General features: G+C 37.8%; 1 protein-coding gene across 2 annotated transcripts in view; it reads left to right on the top strand.

Moving 5' to 3' along the window:
• The window catches only part of LOC103033838 (hepatocyte growth factor), a 35,790-nt gene extending 13,368 nt beyond the window's left edge, over positions 1-22,422 (top strand). Inside the window, exons 7-19 of one of the 2 annotated variants that reach the window (XM_049483598.1) lie at positions 1,299-1,417; positions 4,577-4,742; positions 5,818-5,951; positions 8,165-8,258; positions 11,738-11,874; positions 12,726-12,758; positions 13,019-13,124; positions 13,481-13,555; positions 14,422-14,571; positions 15,034-15,140; positions 15,226-15,368; positions 15,629-15,685; positions 22,315-22,422. In XM_049483598.1, the coding sequence (XP_049339555.1) occupies positions 1,299-1,417; positions 4,577-4,742; positions 5,818-5,951; positions 8,165-8,258; positions 11,738-11,874; positions 12,726-12,758; positions 13,019-13,124; positions 13,481-13,555; positions 14,422-14,571; positions 15,034-15,140; positions 15,226-15,368; positions 15,629-15,685; positions 22,315-22,383 (1,390 nt within the window). In that variant the 3' untranslated portion in view covers positions 22,384-22,422. Of the gene's footprint in view, positions 1-1,298; positions 1,418-4,576; positions 4,743-5,817; positions 5,952-8,164; positions 8,259-11,737; positions 11,875-12,725; positions 12,759-13,018; positions 13,125-13,480; positions 13,556-14,421; positions 14,572-15,033; positions 15,141-15,225; positions 15,369-15,628; positions 20,007-22,314 lie in introns of those variants that run through there. The other variant, XM_007250939.4, reaches the window with a different exon arrangement.
• Positions 22,423-23,393: the final 971 nt, after the last annotated feature.

Here is a 23,393-nt window from a genome sequence, read left to right as displayed (position 1 = left end):
AAAATATGTGCATATATGATAAAAAAAAAAAAAAATTAGCATTTGTACAATGCGTGCTAAATATAGATGAACCCTCATGCATGTGTTTAAATTACTGAAACAATCCAGACAAGCAAAAATCTAATAATTTGAGCGATAATATAAAGAAAAAAGACTATAATATTTTACCTGAAACTATACCTTAAAATAAACCTAAATTAAACATACACATAAACCTCAACCAAAACTTAACCTCAACCTGAACCTAAACTTTTCTTACATCTTAACCTAAACTTAAACTTTCCTTACATCTTAAACTAAACGTTATAAAAGTTATTTTTAGTTAATTCCTTTTCAGAATCATAAACGCAGCTATAGACACTGTTTTCTTAATTCTTCTTTGAGTACATTGCCCAAATGTGCTTATTTGGCCGTGCTGACAGGGAACAAGAGCTGTAGTGCTAACTATACAGTGTGTAAGAGTATCCAGTGGATGGGTGATGCTTTTGTGAATTGTAAAACATGTACAAATATTTTCTTGCAAATGTTTTACATTTATTTGGGTACACATGTAGTTATACTGCTATAAATCATACACAGTGTTGTTAAGCCTTTAGCAGGGATACACAGGGGCAATAATCATCTTTGACATTTTGAGGAGTGTTATATTTGTTATTTGTGCGCTGCAGAGAAAATACATCTCCCCATTGCATGTTGTACACAGATTAAATATTGAGCAATAATTGCTGCTTAAACTAACATCAATGTCTTCAATGTTTTACATTATCTGCACACTAGCCTAATGTACTTCTTAACTTAGATCCAGGCAGTCTTGGGAAACAACAGTGGCATGGCATTAGAAAGAAATGTCAGTTTGTTTAGCTGCTCTCCCATAAGAGTTGCTAAACTCACAAGAACCGAGGCTCTTTAATCTCACAAAGAACTACTCGTACTACATTTACCTCATGAGGAATGGCATTTGCCAACAACTTTTGAAAACATTTGAAAAATCAATAAAACATATTCCCAGCACTTGCCAGTGTGGGAACTGTGTCATGTCCCTGTTTAGCATAAATCAGCAGAAAAGACGCTTTTGTGTGAACCTGCCAAAAGGCAAGTTTAGTCATGTTGTTTTAGACTTTTAAGGGTTCATCCAAGCAGTTCAGAGGGACCCCACTGACTTCAATAGTAGCTCTGAATGGGTTGCTCTTCTTGGCTGCAGGTTCTTGTTGGTTCTCTGTGTTGTAAATCAGCCTGGCTGTGTATGTGGGCCAGCAGGAGTGTGGTGTGTTGAGTTAGCTCTGCCCTTCCTCTGACAGGTATCCAGATAACGGCCTGAAGGATAACTACTGCAGAAACCCAGATGGGCGCCAGCGACCCTGGTGCTTCACCACTGACCCTGACGTTCCTTGGGAGTACTGCAGCATCAAACAGTGTGGTGAGTGTCTTTCTTTGTGTATGTGTAATAGGAGTTTTGTGTGATAGGCAGATCGAAAGAAGAAAGGAACCGAGGAAAAAAGAGGGAAAGAAGAAGCTTGTGAAATTTATAGCTTCCTCTTCTGGTAGCTCCCTTCTCATTTGGGACCCTCACAGGAATGTTGTTTGCAGCAGAGAGAGGAGTGAAGGGTTCACCCATAAAACTCTTCGTACTCCGCTACGCTTCCTGCCTCCTCGAGCTCGCTAACGTCTCCGAGTATTTGTTTTGCCTCATCAGCGCGGCGGTGCGTGGCCTTATCTGCATGAGAGCTGAGCGCTGTGGTTTGGATTGCTATGTAAAGCCTCCATCCACCCTAAAGGCATAACACGTGTGTGGGTCTCCCCCTCACACCACCACTGCATTCTCAGACAGGCTGTACATACAGCAGCCTCATCTCAGCGGCACTAACCTGTTATTATAATGACTCTCCTACACCCCTCCTTCTCCTCCTCCCACTGCTGCTGCTCGCTCTGCCGGGGGTTATTTTCATTAGCAGGACAACAACGTGGTGGTTCAGGGAGCAGCGATGCGGGAAGCTTTAATGGCTTTTTGAGATTTGCTTGAGTGTCAACACTGCAAACTCCTCTGAAATTAATGAACACATCTAATATTTCTCATTATGAGATTATTACAGCAATATTAATTAACTAGTTTCTAAATTATTTTACTTACTTATAAGGCAAGGCAAGACAACAAGGCATGACAACAATATTAACCATACTTGTGCTGGGCACAGCTGGAATGTGACCTCCACCTTTAACTCATGCCTGCACATATTATACTATACATACTATACATACACTAGTTAGCAGACACACCCACACAAACACACAAACTGCCCAACGGTGAGCACACGTGCCCACAGCGGTGAGCAGCCATCACTGTGGTGCCCGGGGAGCAGAGATGGTTAAGAACCTTCCTCAAGGACCCAACAATTGTAGGCCTTTGACTTTAGGAGACCTTGTCATTGAATTCACAACCTTGCTATTTATTACCCATTTTTCTTAACACAAAAGAAACACAGAAATCTATTTATTATTGCCACATAAATTTACTAAATTCAAGAAATAACAGATACACTATATGGACAAATGTACAAGGACACCTGCTCATTTATTGTTCTTCTGAAATAAAGCATTTAAAAAAGAATGCCTCTACTGTCCAGGGAATGCTTTCTGCTTGATACTAGATATATTAAATATATTTACATCACTGTGAGGAATTGATTGCATATAGCATTACGAGCTTTGGTGTTAGATGATTACCACCACATCCCATCCCCAACTCCCCCACATAATTTATCCTAATAAGATTAGGTTGGAGCACCATCATACTAATGATCACATTTTCACTGCTTCACAAATTATTGGCAATTGGTTAATTTTATTTGCTCCCTGTAAAAAAACTATCAGCACTAAAATATATGCCACTGGAATAAGACATATAGTTAAACAGGTATTTAAGTTAAACAGGTATATAATCAGGTATTAAAGTTAAAATAAGTAATTAATACTCAAATATTCTTACAGCAGCTTTAAATTGAGAACAAATCTGATATTTAGACTAGATTTAGAACAATTTAATTTGCTCAGATATATACTTGTTTCAGTGAACAACATTTGTATGCCAGAAAATAGCAGAACAAAATGTCCATATATCACAGAACTGTGAATCTGCCCTGCTTTTAAGCACTTATTTTTTTAGCACTGAAATCCCTGCACAGATATTACCCGTACACTGTATGTCAGCGCTGTTTGGATGTTGATGCACCAGGCCTGTATAAACGATCATCCCCTCTGTGTGAGTTTAGATGGCCTTGGTCCATTTGGAAATTGTGCGTCCTCTGTATATCATATTCCCTTTCTTAAGGCCAGAACACACTCTTAAAACCCTTAAAAACAACCCTGCTGCTCTGCAGTAAACACAGTAAAGCGTAAAGCACAAAGGATCCTATTGTTTCTACAGCTGTACCTTGCTACTAATGAGGATGAGGACTATACGCCACAGCCTGAGCATGCGGCACTCCAATTTAGCTAAACTGTGTTAGCATGGCATTACAAAGGTCTGTGTAATCGGAGTATACACAGGAGAATATACTGTTATTTTTTTATATAAAGTGACTTTTAATTTGACTTTAAGATAAGATAAGATAAGATACTTTTATTGTCATTGCACAGTGTACAACGAAATTTAGCAGCAATCCTTACGGTGCCTGAACAAAAATAAAATAATAACAGCTCTATGTACAGATACACAAAATGTACAGTGGATGTATGAAAATATAAACAATATAGTAACACGTTTACCCAATAATAAATAAATACAGAAAGTGCACAGTGCGTTATAAGTCCGGTTATTAAGGTTGTTAGTTTTTATTTTTCAGTTCCTTGGTAGTGGTCTGAGAGTGTGCGTGTGTTTTGCAGTGTTCAGTTCTCGTACAGTACAGGGGTAAAAACTGTTTTTCAGTCTGTTTGTCATGGAAGTGATTGACCTGAAGCGTTTTCCAGAGGGCAGCTGTTGGAAAAGATGATGTCCAGGGTGGGAGGAGTCTTTCAGGATGTTGGTTGCTCTGCTGAGACAGCGAGAGCTAAACAGGTCCTCCAGACTGGGTAGCGGGCAGCCGGTGATCTTCTGGGCCACGTTGATCACTCTCTGTAGTGCTCTCCTTTCTGCCACTGTGCAGCTACTGTACCAGGTTGAGATGCAGTAGGTTAGCACACTCACAATGGCACAGCGATAGTAAGACACCAGCAGCTTCTCTCGAATGTTGTTTTTCTTGAGAATTCTCAGGAAATAGAGTGATCTGATATATGAAGGAGAAAGTTGCAGATTTAAAGGGAATGTCTAAGAAAGATTGAATTACATTTTACCAGAAATCTGCTGTCTCCTGTTTTTATCAGTTGTACTAAGCAACTGCTTTGACTCACTGGGGAGGCATTGCTTTCCCTTAAGAAAAACAGAGCTGTTATTATTGCATTCTGAACTACCCTAGTTGTAGAGTGAGTGTGATGTGTGATTCACTATTTATCATGCTGACGGAGTGTTTGTGTTTATCTCTGTCTTTCTGTCTCTCGCTCTCACTCTCTTTCTCTTTCTCTCCATCCTTCTTCTCTTTTTCAGACTCTGACAACCAAAGCAACATTGAAACTACTACTACATGTTTCCGTGATAACGGAGCAGGATATCGAGGGACAGTGGCGGTGCCTCGTGAAGGTTTAACCTGTCAGAGATGGGATGCCCAGTTTCCTCATTCACACTCTTATATGCCTCAAAAGTACAGATGCAAGTAAGTGCTTAAATGTAAACATCTTAACCCTTTAACATCAACATCACGGAAAATTTATATTTATATTTATCAAATGTTTGAGATAACAGATGATAAATCATTACACTAACTATAAATACAAAATAAAAATAATAAAGTGAATGATGTATGAAATTGCATAATGAAAGCATCATCTAAACCTCCGAAATTGTAATTTGCTAAAAATTAAATCCCTACTATCAAAAATTCCACTAAAAACAATGCACATTTGTGAAGTGATCTTTGGATAAGAACTGTAAACACATATTAGTGAAAAACACAGCAACATACAGGGTTCCTACGGTCATAAAACCTGGAAACCTGGAATTTGAAAAAAGCAATTTCCAGGCCTGGATAAGTTTTGGAAAAATAAAAATACCCAGAAAGTTTTGGAAAAGTCATAGAAAATTTGGTCTACACATCTTTGTGTTTCCGTTTATCGATGGAGAATATATATCGGCTCAGAGTTAATTCAGTAATTTAGCCCTACACAGTGGAGCTCTCAGGATCTGACACACATTTTATTATTACAAATTGTGTGTCAGATTCATAATCAATTTCAATTATAGTTGATTTTGGTTGTATTTTCCATGTTTGCACTGTTTTAAAAATCGTATGATCATGAAAATTTGCCTTGAAGGCATGGAAAATCATGAAGAAATCATGGAAATGTATTGAATTTATAGAGATGGCACTATTATGTTAGTTCATTTCACCACCTTTTCAATAAGATATAGGGATTCAAATATAAAGCAGAGCAGAATTTAAAGGACTAAACAGAAATTGTCTAAAAGAGCATTAATTACATGTGAGGAGTAGATTTATGTGGTTCCCACAGTAACCGTTGAATTTAATTTAGCAGGTGTAGAATGTAGAAGTAATGTGGGATGTAAAAATGCAAGATTGTCAATTCCAGAGTTCCCACTCTAAATATGTGCTTATCTGTGGTCAGGACTGGGTCATGTTGTTAGTAAAATACAGAATTCTATAAAAACAGTTCTCATTCTCACATAATGTTATTTATGTGTGTGTGTGTGTGTGTGTTTTCACAATGCAGGGACCTTAGTGAGAACTTCTGCAGGAATCCTGATGGCCGTGATGCCCCGTGGTGCTTCACCACTGACCCAAACATCCCTTGGGCCTTTTGCAAGAACATCCCACGCTGTGGAGCCGCAGCGACTGAACCTGAGGGTGAGGTCCATTCACTTGGCATTCAGCATTCACATACTGTATCGACTGCTAGGCCTTGTGTATCTTAGGTTGTAAGTACAGTGCTTGTGTTATTGGAAAAAATAACCTCTCAGTCTCAGTCAGTCTCAGTATTTGAGCCCTTGTAGTTTTATGACTCCCACATTTCTAATAGGCTCGGCCAACTACTACTACAGATCTGCACTGCCTTACTGGGCCACTGAAACATACAGAGGTTTAATGGGTTCACTGTATGTCATTCCTCATTCCTCATGAGGTATAGCTCATCCAGCACTGGCTGCAGTCGGAGCCTCTTCTCTTTTGGGAAGGCTTTACATTAGATACTGGAATCCTGCTGTGAGGAACTAACAGAAGAACATATGTGTGTTCAGGTGCTGATGGTGGATGATTCATTATGGATTTATGCTTTATATTCCTGTAGCAAACACATAGAATGTGCAGCTGCCCCAAAGTATGTCATTGTATTAAGTTGGGGTGTGCTGATTCAATACTGACATCTAATCATATTGGTATCGGTCTGATACCAAAATCACTTATAGCCTACACTATCACATAAATGCTTAACCCTACATATGTCAAAACTACATGTGTTCAAACCTAAATGGCAGTGTGTTAAAATGCCTTGCTACTGGGTAAATACATGCCGGTATTCAAGCTCAGAATATGTGGTATCCATTGTGGTATCATCAACCTCAACTATCAGTGAGTATTTTAGCTTGTATTTTAGTATATTTAACCCACAGCTAACCCCCCTCAGTGCTGCTGAGACCAGCTACTGTCTGTTAGCATTGCGGATAACTAATCATATGCTTATTTTGGCTTTCTTACTTGGGTTCAGAGCAAGCCTCAGACAAGACATATACTGTATATTATATTAAACAACAAAACATACCTCAGCTAACCAGCACCATCAACCTGTTGTCAAGTATCAGCAAATAATCCAGCTCAGAAATGGCTAAAAAAAAAAAAAAATCATTTAAATAAATCTTATACACAGAGTAAAGCCAGTGGAAGGGGCCGAGTCATCCAGATCTGATGCAAGTTTAAAGTTGAGTCAGAGTCAGATTTTACTCACAGCATCAGTCGTGTCTCAAAGTCACAACTGATTACACAATCTGTTATATTACACAAAATACCAGCTCATATTGTGCTTGTCTACATGGCTATTTAAAATGTTCATTGTTTATTAAATATTTATATAATAACTAACCCATATTGGAGCATCCCTAGAGATTATACAGTATAAAATGCATTTGCACAACAGAACATATCTGCTAAACAATTATATCACAAGTATTTATGGATGTGTATTTCTTCAGAATAATATCATTTGCAGTGTAAAATACCAATATCTGAGAATTGCAAGGCTGCTGAGACAAATGTTTTGCATAAGTCTTGCATTGAAGTCTTCATGAACAACATAAGTAAACGTGTAAAAGATGTTGTTTTAGTATTGTGTAACAAAAACAAGGCATAAAGAACTGTATTCTCATCCGTGCTCTTAATCAGCCCCTTACTTGTTTTAAACTGCATAGCGATTGCTGCTCTCCAAGAATGTTGCACAGCCTCTGCTAACGATTCAAAGAAGGATTTTTCCATTTGATTTTTTTCTGTTTTGCATATCAGAACAACCTAAAATATTTATTGTTTGGATTTTTTGTTCTTTGTAATGTGAACTTTGATTTTCTTTGGTCTTACAAAAACTTAAGATCTATAGAATTTCTCTTTTATTGCATCAGTTAGAAAAAGATACCGCTATTGCTCCCTTTCTTCTACTTCTGCTTTTTGGCACTGGTTCTGACTGGTCCCTGTAGTCCGAGCTCCTTGAAAGCAGCAGTGCGGGAGACAGAGTGACTCAAACATTAATCACCATTGACAGCTCTCTGTGACTGGCAGGGCCCAGGGGAGCCTGCATAGGAGGACGTACAGAGGAGCTGATGCTGAAATCGATTTAGCTGCAGTTCTGATTGAGGCCACTGGGATAAGAGGCTCAGGGAGCACTGAGACACAGGAGCTGTGATGTGGTGTTGCTGTGAGCACCGTCAGCTTCTCGTAAACCTGACAAGCTTTTTGGTTGCATATGCAATAAAATATGAGTGGAAACATCAGCACATCTGCAGCGCATCTCTTACACTTTGTAATCTGTTCCCCTCTGACCATGTTCCTCTATTTTGTGCTGTCATGTGCTGTTCCAGAGTGTTACAAAGGCAGTGAAGAGACGTACAGAGGCAAGCAGATGAAGACTCGTTCAGGCATTCTCTGTGCACCATGGAGAGATCACAGTGAGAGGTGAGACCATGTCCAGAGATTTCAAAGAAACCGTTTGTTTTTTTAAATTGAAAGAAACAGTAGTTTTCCTCTAATTGAATTAATTGGATCAGTGTCCCAGCACGAACATGACTGCAAAGCATGTCTAATATATTAATTCTCAAAACAGAGTGGTCTGGTAGGTTTATTGAATGTATTTGCTCTACACATTTACATTATTTACTTGCTTTAAAAGTACTCTTCCCCATGCCCTGTGCAGTTAAACATTCTCACCAGGGTGGTCTCTAAATCCTCAAATCCCCAAAACTCTCAGACTGTTTCTTGAAAGTAGGGGTGTCCAAACTTTTTTCAACAGGGCCCGATAAAAATACACTCTCTTTATCCAAACACATTATTTATACTCTGTATTCAAAAACTCAACCATACATATGTTTCACCCAGTTTTCGTCTTTACATTTTTTTGCAATGACTGTCCACAGGCCACATTTGCCCCAAGGCCAGGCTTTGGTCATCCCTGCTTTAACCATACAGTAGAACTAATTTTATTCTGAGTAACCCTTAGAACTGGCCAAAGAAGTGAGATCATTTGGAGCGAATTATTAGTGATCTCACAATCTTTCAACTCTATCTACATGCAACAGGACAATAAACATTTACGCTCTTTCAGCAAATCTTTTAAGCCACTGACATTCACTTTGTTTCCATGGAAACAGAACTAGGTCCATTTCTTACACTTTATTCATTGCAGCATCTCAAGGACAGCCTCATAATGCCTCTCTGCTGCTTAGGAGATGAATGATCTATTTGCTTCTTTGGTTCAAGGGTACAGCTCAGTAATAAAATTAATGGGGCAGCCAAGATGGCATATGGCATATGCTCTGTATTAGACTTACTATATGATCATGCACTTTTGCCTTGAGCATATCATTGAAATGATACTGATTAAAATATCAGTTATACTGATTGCTGAAGTGTGGATTTTTTAAAAACTATAGACACACCATATGGTATTTTTTAGGAATGGCACAGTACCAATTTTTGTTCATGTCCAGATCTAATACTCTTTAGTTTTACTAATACTCTTTATAACTCTAGTGTTTTTTGATATTTAACTTGCCTAAACTTACTATACTAAAATACTATTGAAACTATTAATTAAAAGTGCATATATATAACAGTCATAGAAGGCAGATGTTATGTGTGATGCTACTTTTTTATGCTTATAAAGACTATAAGTAGTGCAGAAACTACATAAACTAGAGTGTATTTGAGCTAAAGAGTTTTTGTATTACTTTAAATTATGTGGATGAAGGTTCTTTACAATACTTGACAATAGTCAAAGCTTAACAAAGAGTTAAAGGTTGAACTATGTTAATATTGTTGTTTATTTGTTATTTACTTGTTATTTCCCAATTTATGGAAATAGAATTATTATATTTAAAAAATGATCTACAGACATTTCTTGTCAAGTAAACTGCATTTATTAACTGCGTTTTTCTTTGATACAAGCTGCTTGATTTTCACAGCTGAGTTATCCTCAATTGTTTTTAAGGGAACAATACCTTAAACTCCCTAATTGATTTGTGTATGATTACAGCTGCATTTCACATGAAATACAGTAATTTAAAATAAGTTACGCTATACCTACATCATATAAACAGATGTTTTATATTTTTGAGATTTTCTTTTTTTTTGAAAAACCTTTTGATGTATTTAGGGTGGCATCCGTTTGTGTGTGTGTTTCCTGATATCAGTGATATCCCAGTTGTCCGCAATGACCTGAAATGTGTGGCGTTAAATAACTTCCCTGTTTTATAAACAAGTCACAGGTCAAAGTTCACGCTCCTCCATCTCCACAGAAACCCACCGGGGCAGTGAAACAAAGCGCGGGGGTCTCCGGATTGTCGGGGTGTATTTGTCTTGCTTGAGAAAATAAGCCCCTTGCAGATTTTTGAGGAAGAAAAACACATTTTAGTGGAGGACCCTGGTTTTAGAGAGCTCTAATTGATGTTAAAGTGTGGCAGTTGGAGTGACTTAATTCCCCAAGAATTACACACTGTCTACCCCAGCTGGAGCAGCGTGCTTTACCACTGACCTCTGACCTCCCTACACCCACTCCCCGCACAGAACTCTCACCACGAACACATCAAAGCTGATCAGGTTCTCTGTTTGGCTTACACCCCAAAAGACATCACGGTCAGGTCAGGGGTCGCTCACAGGAAAGGCTGGGGCTGAAATGTGGTAGGTTCATTATTTATTATAGAGACTGGTTGAAAATTGGATTGAAGTGTTCAGTCTATCAGGTTTATTTCTATATTTTTAGCAGAGTTTGAGTTACTTTGCACATATGGAATTCCTGTTGGAAATTTGTAGTGTTTTGACAGTGGTGTTCCCTGAATGTGGAAGATTTCTGGCTGTTAATGTGGGAGAGCTGAGTGTAAAAGGGTCAGGTCATGATTAACGCCAAAGCCAAATATTTCTCCATTCCTCCAGAGAGGAACAACTGCACAGCTAGACAGCACAGGGCTTGTGTTAACAGAGAGTTAAACCAGAATTAGGGAATCCTTTACATAAACATCCTGATTAGACAACTTATCAAATTAGTTTTGTTTCTCAGTAGTACCTACAAACACATGTCACATTCTCACTGACTCCCATGAGCTCTCCTTATAACAGTCTAGTTTTATTAATAGTTATCATCCAACATCTGGCCTGGAAAATCAATAAATCATTGTTTAATGATCTTAAATCAGATGAGCTGATGATGCACCTGAACACACCCACATACTGACAGGTCACATCTAGGAGAAAACAAGCTGTGTTCTTCAAACTAGTGTGTTCTTCAAACTACAATCAGGAGTTCTAACAGTAAAACCTCTTTTATTGCTGAGATAAAATAAGTTAAATATTGTTCTTAGGCTGTTAAAACTATACAGGGAAGCAAAATCTACATTTAGACTGAAATATAGCGTCTAGCAGCAGAAGAAATATTAAAATAAAATAAAAAATCAATATCTTATACATTAACATTTAATTTAATTTCAATTATTTAAAAAAAAATATTTATGAGAACACCCTGTTTCAAATAAACTCCCAGCAATATATTTTATAAAAAATGAAATGTAGCCTTCTTTACCTTAGAGATCTTTTAAAATATTAGTGATATATACCTAAATTAAAAGTATACATGACTCCTCTATGGTCACAATTTTCAGACAGCTTTCAGTGTATGTGAACACACAGCCACATCTCATTATGTAGTTATCTGATTGGTTTAAATTTGCAGGAAGTATGTACTTATAAAAACTTACAAACACTTTATTTGTGTAAGATATCAAATAAGATAATACACCATTATTCTGTTTTCTCCTGCAAGTGATTCTGGAGTTTGTATTGTGTGATAAATGTGCAGTGATTTATGTAATTATGTAAGCGCATGCCATCTTATCATTTCTCTATTATGTCATTATACTAACATGTTCTAAAATTTCTATTATCAGGAATAAGCGAGAGGTGGTGACACTGAGTGAAGAACTGGAAGGGAATTTCTGCAGGAATCCAGACAAGGACAAGCATGGGCCATGGTGCTACACCAACAGCTCCCTCGTCCCCTGGGATTACTGCACAGTCAAGCTCTGTAAGTTATGCATACATACATAAATGCAAAGCTGTATCCACCCAACAGCTGTCCCATAGCCTTTGGGTAGATATTAGCACCTAGAATTGTTTGACTTTTGACTGTTACGTTCATACACACAATATCAAATGTGTGAGAAGTTTGTTTGAAGAGATTAAAGTGATAACACATGGGCCTCTTTAATTTGATAAAAGTTGGCGTTATTATGTTAACCCTGCCTCCCTGTGTTTTGATAGTGGTTACTTTTTTTAAGTTATATAACTTTAATACCTTTTCTTGTTGTTGTTTGTTTAAACATTAAATTCCCACAATTAAATAAAATTAATGCACCTGGGGAGTCATTAACCCCTTGGTCACTCACATGCACTGCACATTTAACATTGAAAGTCTCAGCACTTGCATAGTGAGGTTACACACTGCATTTTGCAGTTACACACACCCGTCCACCCATCTACATACTTTCCACAAAGTCTTAGTTTAATTAAAGAGAGTCCTCCTAGTTTTGGATGTCCGCACCTCCTCTGTCTCTGTCTCTCTCCCATACACACACATACACACACACACACACACACGCACACACACACACACACACACATTACAACCTGAGTTGATGTGGGTGCTTCACAATCATAGATCATGCTCGCTGAATGCGAAACCTAAGCAGTCCCACATGCTGTCCCAGACCCAGTTAATACAAAGGACCTCACACACATTTTCACAGACTGAGACTACACTACAACCTGGGAATATGCTTATTGTTTTAGTTGGCTGCTGATTAATAATGAAATCTGAGGTGTAGGTGTGGACGTATAATAATTTGTTCATATAAATGTTCCTTACATGTTTTGCAGGTGACCCCTTACCGAATGCTCTTCCACAAAAAGGTAAATACACCTAAAAATACTTGCACATTGTGTTTGATTGACATTATTTTTCATCTATTGTGTTTATTTGTATGTTTGTTCACATATATAACAGTATGTTAGCCAGTCATGCAATGACCCAATGACCAATGCTTTAATAAATGTGACTCTGTAAGAAAAAAGTATATATTCACAAAATATGAATAATTACATTCTCGTCGTCTTTAGAAGGGTATAATTGCCTTGCTAAAAAAAAGGACTTTGTTTTTGTCGCTCTGTAGCTGAGGTCTCTCAAGCCTCCTGTTTTGTTCATAAGCAAGTGAGGATAGTGGGTGGAGGCCCAGTACCGATTAAAGAGGGCAGCTGGATGGTCAGCATACAGAAAGGGTGAGTATCTTGACAATAACTCCATGAAGTTTATTTTTTAATTATTCAGACGTTTATAGCCGGTCGCAGTAAATATTATGGGAATAAATATATTCTAATGATACTCTTGGCTGCACTTTGCAGGACCTTTTTCTAAATCTTGTTTTTACACAGTGTGCCATTTGTATTTGTAGCATGGCAACATACCGATGTGAATTCCCTGGAAATTCCCTGCTGAAAATGCTTAGTGATCTATGTTGTATTATATGTGAGATGCCTGTAAACGTCTGCCTGCCGCCTGCTGTTTTATAACGTGCGAAAACCACGTTTGCCATGTATGAACGGCTCCCGGCCTCATGTCCCGCTGATCTTTTCAGGGCCACTCACTGGTGCGGAGGCTCTCTGGTCCGTGAGGAGTGGGTGCTGACAGACAGAGAGTGCTTCTCCTCATGGTAATTATCTGCAGCCTGTTACACAAGCCCATCATGTCCTGTGTTTGACCTCTAGATTCTCAGGGCAAAAGGGCTCCCTCTCCAGATCTCTCATCATTTGTCTTACATATCTGACTGAACAAATCAAAGCCACTGATGCTTTGGGACCAAAGATATTAAACCACCACCATATATGTAGATTCTCGCCGAATGCCAGTGTAAGAAGATACAAGCCAGTGAATCACTGAGGGAGTTGTGCTTGATTTGTTGAGATATTTGTACGTATTTCTTATCCAAACACAGATCTAATTTACAGTACTTTCATAATGACAGATCTAAAAAAAAAAAAAAAAGATACTGCTGAACTACTTTGCTATGTTTAACTACTTTGCTATGTTTTAAGCTCTTTTAAGTTATAGTTGCAATGCACTGACATGCCAAAAGTGATGGGACAGAAATTAGCATCATGTCCCATGATCTTTTTCCATGTCCCATTAATGCTTAAGAATATTGTGCTCACTGGGTTTGAATGTAAATTGTCATTGTCACATTCGTCAGTGAATTCTCCCGATATTGCATTTGTCAGTGCATTTCAAGCTAGACACTGTGGGTGGTAATACCTTCTATGACGTATTTTTGGTTCACACATGACACTTTGGATCGAAGCAATGTTAAATTCCAGCAAAAATTGTCCCAATATCAAGCCTTATCATATAGTTATTCCCAAGCTAGAGGTAATAATTCATGGTGAATGTACATACTGATACATGAATGGCTTGTCAGTGTATCTTCCATACCTGTATTTAAAGAATTATACACACTAAAACATGTTCAAATAAGCCAATACTCTTCAGTAATGGTGGACATTGTTATTTTCTCTTTCTCAGTGTTCCCGACCTATCAGAGTATAGAGTGTGGCTCGGCTCTGCACACCTGAATGAGTCCGGTGAGAATATCTGGAACAGACAGGAAAGGAGAATTGCTCACGTCGTCTGTGGCCCAGAGGGTTCAGGACTCGCCCTGCTGCAACTGGCACAGTAAGACTTCTTGACAAATAATCTGGGAATTTCTTTAAAACGTCCTATGGTAATCTTCTGGTGGTGTAATAATTTTTGAAGTAGTATCACTAAATAATTGATTTATATTTGACATATTTATTAAAATTGGCTAAATAAATGTTTTACGTGCATTGTCAAAGAAGTACAAAAAGAAAAAATAGTTGCTATTTGGAAGGTAGATAAGGATTACCAGGAACATTAAATAATTACAAATGTAGACTGATGTTATCATGCAAAATTGCACCCCAAACCGTGACACCAGTCCTTTTGGATGTGTCTTCTTCATCAAGACAAAAGTAGGACTCATCACTAAAGATGACCTTCTGCCATTCTGAGTCACTCCATGACAGATGGTAGATTCCTTCTGGTGCAGTGGTTGATGATGCAATTACTAAATAGGTGAAAACTGTGTTTTCATTGCATCTTGTCTATGTCTTTCAGAGCTGCTCTCATAACTGAACACGTGAGGATCATCCAGCTCCCCGTAGCTGGCTGCAGAATTCAGGAGGGCATTGTGTGTTCTACATATGGCTGGGGAGAAACTAAAGGTGACAATTAGTGATTATTGTGTGAACATAGCTCATAATAATAACTTAAAAATAATAATCGAATTATTTTAACCAAATCTTTTAGATACTGGACATGAAGGCACGTTAAAGAGTGTTCATCTGCCCATTGTCAGCAACGAGCGTTGTGAGCAGCTGCATCGAGGAAGTCTTCAGATCACAAATGCTAAAGTATGTGCTGGTGGAAAGAGAGACGAAGGAGTGTGTGAGGTAAGGTTATATTCACATATCCACCAAATGTTTGTAAATACTGTATGTTCAGATGTTTGTCTAGTGCTTGATGAAAATAGCTGACAATAGAATAGCATCCTGTAGTGCAGATTAATATGCATTTCCTTTCCTGAAAAGTCAAGACAAAACCAGTATAGAAATAATGAGTGTCCAATACAGTGTATATGAACAAAATATTTAACATGTTAATTGGACTGTTAATTGTTAATTACACTGCATATCTTTTATACTTCCAACAGAAAGACTACGGTGGCCCACTGGTGTGTCAAGAAAAGGGAAGTAAAGTCATAGTGGGAGTAAGTATCCACGGGAGAGGATGTGCTCGACACAATCGACCAGGCATCTTTGTCAACGTAGCCCACTATACTGGCTGGATTCATAAAGTGTTCAAAACCTACCCCTACTCAGACTTTAATTACTGAAGCAGACTGTTGGATGACCTAAAACTGGACTATTTAGAGGAACCAAACCAAACATCTTAAACAAAACCAACAAAACTGACCTGACCCACAAAGTTTTAATAAGGAAAAACCTGGCTAACATATGGATTGATTGATTTAGAACTATTCCAGCCTGGGAATGCTTCACATAGGCATTACTGGAGCTCTACACAAAGAAAACAATGGAGAAACAACTTGAGTCTCTAAAGGCTTGTTTATAATATAAGCAAAGAGCAAGAAGGACTACTGGTGAGTACTGCCAGATCCTGCACCTAAGGACGCTAGCAATACCTGAACTCTTACCAAAAACCTCAGCTTCTGGAGGAGAATATTGTTGGCTCTATCCACAAATAATCAAACATATTCTCTTTTCTTCCCGTTATCGGCTTACTCATGGCCCATCATACTAAAAGCTGGACCAAGAAAATGAGGATTTATGGACTGAGGAATTGACCTGAGCTAGAATCTGAAAGATGGATTCATACCTAGACCTTCATACTCGGAACTACTTCTCAGAAAATACTAACACATGTACAGTATATTTAAACTAAACCCTTATGGAGGTAACCAATTAAGTCCTTCTTAGGGCTCAGCTTTATTATAAAATAGGAATAAAAAATACCCCACAGTATTAGCTGTATTACAGAATGGTGTGTGTGTATATAGTATACATGTAGAATATCTTGTGGATAGTATAGTTAGTACAGAGTATTCATAGAAGGCTTTTAATGTTAATGCTCCTGATAATACTTGAATACACACACGTACAACAATGTACAACACTGTCTGTTCTAATGGCACTTCCTCATTTCAGGTATCAGAAGGTTTTTGAAGGCTTTGCAGGCAGGTGTTTTATTTCTTGACCAGAGAGCAGTGTTGTTTGTGTGTTTCCCAATCCACACAATGTTTTTTTTGTCATCTTTTCTTCTTCTTTTTTTTTTCTTCGTTTTTGTTTTTGTTTCAGAAGCCATAGAAGGATGAGGTGTTGTAAATAGTGCAGTCATTTGAGTGTTACAAACACTACTGATGCTTGGGTAGGTCTTATAGACCTTTTAAGTAGAGGCTTTAAGATGTTTTTCCTTCATCTTCAGTGTTGTTCTGTTGTTCGTTCTCGACCAAAACTAGACAAAACCACTATATTTGCCACTATAAAGAATAAAAGACAACCTGAAATGAAATAGAGAGGGTGTAAACATACAAAGTAAATGCAAAGTATGCTTTAAGTGTACACCGACTGATTGGTGCATTAAAACCGCCTTTTTGTTTTTACGTTCACTGGCCATCTTATCAGCTCCACTAAGCATATATGAACACTTTGTAGTTGCGTAGACTGTAACTATATTTCATATGTTTCTCTGCATAAAACCTCAATTTCCCCCTGTTTTTTAATTATACAGAGCAGGTATTGTTCGGGTTGTGACTCATTCTCAGCATAGTGTGTGTGTGTTGTGCTGTTACGAGTGAATCAGATACAGCAGTGCTGCTGGAGTTTTTAAACACCTCACTGCTGGATTGAAAATGATGAAGAACTAGAGGATAACCAACACACACTGTGCAGCAACAGAGGAGTGAACACAGTGTTTAAAAACTCCAGCAGCACTGCTGTGTCTCCACTCTTACCAGCACAACACGCACTAACACCTCAAACACCACCACCCAAATAATGAGACTGATATAGTGTGCAGAAAAACAGAACTACAGGACTACAGTGTGTAATTATAGAAGTGCTTAGTATTCCTATATGGTTAGTGAAGTTAAGTGTAGGAAAAAGAAGGTGGTTTTAATGAAGTAACCATGTGGTGTATGATATACTTTTGAACGTGATGTAAGGGACTTTGTGTATATGTGTGTATGTAAGTGTGTGTATGTATGTATGTGTGTAAAATGTAGTTAATGTTGCTCAGTGATGTTCGTTATGTTCAAATTTCCACTGGCAGGTTGTTGCAGCTCTGCAGGACAGAGGGAGAGAGAGTGTGAGAGTGTGTGTGTGTGTGTGTGTTTATGTAGAACAAATACCTGTTACTTTTTCTTCTACAGGCCCAGAAGAAGCAGGTCTAGTTAGGGAAAGATTCATTTGAATGTTTTAGATCCAGGATAAGTTGTAAGACAAATCCCCATCCATCAGAGTAATATCTCCTGTGTGGTCGTGGTCGTGGATTACTCTGAATATACGAGTTTCTCATTCCTGACCTCTTACTCTGGACGGCCTCCAAAAACAATCGACTTGGGAAATTACCTCCAAAACTATGTCAGCTAAAACAAATACCGCACTGAAAGATGGCTCCTAAGTGTTTGCATTCTGAGCACTCCTGACGCTCATTACGTGAGTTTAATTTGTACGTACGTCCTCTGGCACGGGCCTCAGAGTTAAACAATCCCTGAAAAAGGATTAGTAATCAGTAAATGCTGATAAATTACAATACAAATACAACAAATAAAAACATTCTAAATTGTAATAAGCTTTTCTTCCAGATGTATGTTTAAGGACATTTTTATTGGTCCGTTTATCAAGAAATTGTGATACATTGCATAGATTCAAATTATGTCATTAAGCACATAAAACATAAAATGTCTGGAGACAGCAACACTGAACAGCACTGTTAAACTGAAAACTGATAATATTATAGGCATGCACAAAGATTTTGGATTCATAGATGTGTAGATTTTGCCAATATGTTTTAGTTTTTTGACAAATTAAATCTAGCAGTTGTTCTTTCATGATACTTTATAAATGTTGAAAATTTCATAAAATGCTCAATGACTTAGTTCCTTAGATTTCATGATATGGGTTGAGTGTTGAGAGTGGCAGCAGTGTGTGGGTGAGCATTGTCCTACTGGAATCGTTCACCACGTGTGCATTCAGAAAAGGCCACTGGTTGCAGGACCCCATTAAAATGCCTGTTATAAAAACCAGAGGTGATCTGGCATACAACCTTTGTATTAAAACCTTGTCAAAACCTTTTATTCAAATGTTTAGTTTTGCTTTTTTTAGTCACTTTTTGACAGTTTAAATTTGGCAGTTGTTCTAATATAGTATAAATAAAAAAATGGTCCAAAATAATTCAAATTAAATTATTTTACATTGACTTTCTTTTGAAATTCAAAGTGTTTTTATTTTTTTCCTGTGAAAATGCTGTTAAAGAGATTTTTGCCTGACAGCGACGATTTGTTGATGTGTTTCAAAATAACAGTGAAATATGTTGTGTGTTTCAATAAGAATTAGATACTTAGGTGACAATGGGTTACTGTGCCTTTGTATCCCATTGCAAATAATATGTCAATTTTTAATATGGCAATTTATATCTGGCAGTTTTGTTTTGTGAACATGTATGAAAAAAAAAATTATTTTGTTAATTTAACTTTATTTGAACCCCATTACAAATAATCTGTCACACAAATGTTTTTCATTTGTTGAAAAAATGTGAGTCTGTCTGTTGATCTCTGCATTGTATCACAATTACATAATTGTCAATAGATGGAAATATTTGGAAAATTGATTTTTTTTCCCCATTGATTCCATTGAAACTTAGCAACATAACACTGTATCTAATCTAATTATATGTAGCTCTGGCAGGATACATTTACATGAAGAATGTAGGCCTACATTTCCCATATCGGTGCTCCCTAGATATAGCACTGTGATCAGTGCTGTATAGTGTTTTAGGAATCAGATAAGAAAAGCAAAGACAGGAAGTGCTTGGCTTTGGAGATTAAGGTGGTTAATTCCATACTATCAGTAAATCACAGAGCTAAAGATTGTAAGATATATCCTCCGAAACAGCTGAGCTTAGGTGTGTACAGGTAGTATTATCAGATTAATCTACACACAGCCATCCAATTCATCTTTGAACTGTTTTTTTAACAGTTTTATCACAACCTTTGTGTAAATGCTCTTTGTTTTGTGGGTGTGAATGTGTGACACTCACTTACTGAATGTACAGTGCTGCTATCTATTACAGAGAGGTTGTAAATGTTGTCTATGTACAGTGTTTGTTTTTATTTTCTTCACTCATTCATATTCAGTATATTATTCACCTGTATTGTACGGTCATGTTGAATTACACTGATGGCTGTATTTATCCGCTCCCCCTGTGACTGTGTTCATTAGAATTCCTCTACGTGCCTTTACTCCAGATTGTTATTTTACCATGTCTGAAATAAAAATAAAATAAGCCTCGCTGTGCGTTTCTGCCAGGCTGAATTCATGAGAACTGTATATTTTGCCACACGGGTGGCAGAGTGAAGGTGGTCTGTCTGCGTTATATGGGTTTATTTCTACAGTCTCCCAGTTTCTCTCTTTCCCTGGAGTCTTTCTGCTTGTTTCCCCAGAAGAGACGCTCGCTATCAGGAGAGACGTGTGTGTGACAAATTACGTTATGTCTCCCTCTTCTGGTGATTTCTTCTTTTTTACTCTAGTGCATCCTCTTTACTTTTGTCATTTTAGATGCATGATGACCATAATCTTCTTAGAGGATCTTCTTAAAGGACAATTTAAAAAGTACACTATATGAACAAAAACGTACTGGCACACCTTAACATTACACCTACATTTCCTTTTATGGATGCCCCTTTAGAAGTCTCAGTCTTGAAGCTGTAAATGGTGTCAAATCGAATTTGATGGCATTCCAGTCAAATATTCTAATAATTGTACACTATTTCAAAACAATTCATTTTTAAAAGTTATCTAAAGACTTTGGAATTTACCTTTTCTCCAACCAACCAAAATATGTCCCACTTTTTAAGTCCCAGTTTATCATTGTTAGCAATTCCAGCTTTTAACATTTTAACACTTCTCAATAACTCACAGCTAATGATGGAATATCAAGGAGCAGACATTTCACCAGCTTACTTGTTTTAGTGGTGGCATCCTAACTACATTTTAACAGTGTAACTTAGTAAGCTTTTTAGATGAGCCCCCATTTTTCCCATAATGTTTGTAAAGGCAGACTGCATGGCTAGATGGATGATTTTATACAAGTTTGGCAATGAGACTGAAAAAAAATCCTGAATTCACTGATTAAGATTGAAATAAGAGACATGTGTCCTATTACTGTCCCAATGTCCATATGTTGTTGCTTCTCCTTATTTTGTATACAGAAGGAAAATTTGGAGACTGAACTCCAACAGAGCTTAGTATTTAAACTACATCACACTGGCAGTGTAAAAAAAAACTTTAAAAAATTGTCCTGTGTGGTCTTCATATTTGTTTTGTATGTTTTTTTGTACTATTGACATGACCTAATCAGTAGAGATACTGTTGAACTACTGAACATCTAGCTTTGATTCTAGTAATACTGCTTTTTGATTAAACGCTTAGGTAAGTAGATTGGGCACTAGTGTCCAGAACACTGTAACAACACGATGTCCTTTTCAATCTTTGAGCAAAACATAATTGCATTATTGTTTGTGCAAGTTAGTTTATGATTGTTTGAAATAGTGGAATACAGGAATCACAAGCTTACAGTAAAGCCAGTAAACGTAATATTGATATTTTGTGATTTTTGCCATTTTGTTATTGTGAAAGTAGTCTTCATTTTGTTTTTGTATGGTATTAAAAAGTATTACATTTAATTTCCCCATGCCTGCAGATACCCTGTATAATGTGTGTCACACAGTCTCTGTGACTATTGAAGAGCAGGGTTGCACTCTAAGGGTGCATACATGAAATTGCTTTTGGAAACATACCAGACTATGGAATTTGGTGCAACATCCCTGAATTCGGAAGCTTTTAGCTCAAACCTGTCAAGTACACTGGATAGATCGGTCCAATTTAAAATGTTGTTTTTGTCCACATCCAAGTGGGATTTCTGTGTTTACAACTGTCCAAACAAATCACACTGTGTGAAAATGAACCAGGTCGGATTTCACACCTTGTCTAAGACATCCAGATGTGAAAACAACCTAAAATAGCCCAAAGCAAACATAAAACACTTATTCTGCTTAAAATGTTGAAAAGGATGTATGATCTTTATCTTACACTCACTTTTCTATTCCCAGTGAGAGTTACTGTATTTTCACTAGTTACTTTTAGCACTAGGAGGGTGAATACAGTGTTTTTCAATCCTGGTACTGGTGTCCCCCTGCCCATTTCATTTTATATAGTATTGCCAGCTTTAACATACACACTACAGCCCTTGCAGTTAAAAGAGCTGATTAGTTCCATCAGGTGTATTAAGAAGATTAAAAGCCATAAGCCAGACTCTTACAGGGCAAGGCGTTTGAGGAATGAGAGCTAGAACCAGGAATAAAAAACACACTTTGTGCTAAAACATGCTAACGTAATCTGCTGTCAGTGCCAACAGAGGAGCAGACTGCTGTCACAGCTGTTTACTACCTCACGAAAAAAGGTGTGACAGAAATATAAAACAGAATTTTTAATTCTAATTCAATTACAACTTCTCCTTAATTTGAAAGGCCAATTACCCAATCCACTCATTAGGAGTCTGCCTATCACTATTAATGCTCCACCTTCTCTTTCCCGACAGATGATGCAGATGATGCAGCATCACTGGGTAACCAGGACTTTTGTAGGAAGTGCAGCAGACCAGCTCTGATACATCAGCAAACAGGTGCCTGTGCAGACGACTATCACACTGGTAGTCAGGTGAGGAGAGAGTGCCTAAACCTGGCAAAACCCCTATGAGCTTTGAGTTTTGCATCTCGTAATTCACATGTAACCGTGAGGCTCAAAACAGTGTCCTCAGATTCCTATTTCCATACGCATTGCCATTTGTCCTGCTTCCAATCCCTCAACTTCATCTGGGACTGCTGACTTGGTGATTATGTTTACTGATTATGTAGATGCCCCCTCCCCATGACAGGTGCCATTGGAACCAGATAATCAATGCTATTTGATTCACTTCACCTGTCTATTGCTGTCCACCTTTCTGCTTCACCATTTGTGAAGGTAATTCATTTTCTTTCAAGGCCAATTTCAATGCCAATAAGAGGTGAAATTTGCTTCTCTCTCTCTACAGTGAGTAGATATAGTAATGTAGATATTTCTTTCAGTGGTGGCTAACAGTTTGGAGCAGTAGATGTTTTCCTCCTTCCCCTTTCTTTCCTTCGCTTTACTACTCCCCTGATGGATAAAAACTACTTTGCTGTGTGTGTGTGTGTGTGTGTGTGCTGGAATTGACTTAACTCTAGAGGGAGGCAGGCAGTGGTAGGAGAAGCTTGGTAATTTTTTTTTTCATTGGTCTTTAAGAGGCCTGGCCCTGTGGGGAGTCTGTTGGTCTATCGTCGGTCGGACAACGAAAGGCCTGTTTTCATTCGCTGCTTCTTCTGTGCTTATTCTCTTGTGCATTTTGCATGCTCCCTGTGTTGTCAGCACTTGTGCAGCCAAGAGTTAATGAGTTTAATTGTTTGATGTTTATCTTTGGATAAAGAAGAGCTTTAGCGATAATCCAATCCACCAATAACATAATCGGCGTGGTGCGCATCAGTCTTGCTGGACTGTACATCTAAGCACGGTGCGTTGTGAGGTAGGCTATTTGGACTGGGGTTACCAGCCAATTTCTTCAGAACCAAAGAAGATTAGCTTGTGATCCCAGAGGCTCGATGT

The sequence above is a fragment of the Astyanax mexicanus genome, chromosome 9 (assembly GCF_023375975.1).
Source record: "Astyanax mexicanus isolate ESR-SI-001 chromosome 9, AstMex3_surface, whole genome shotgun sequence".
Taxonomy (NCBI): domain Eukaryota; kingdom Metazoa; phylum Chordata; class Actinopteri; order Characiformes; family Acestrorhamphidae; genus Astyanax; species Astyanax mexicanus.
Note: the sequence above shows the minus strand (reverse complement) of the source record. Positions and strands in the feature narration are given on the sequence as shown.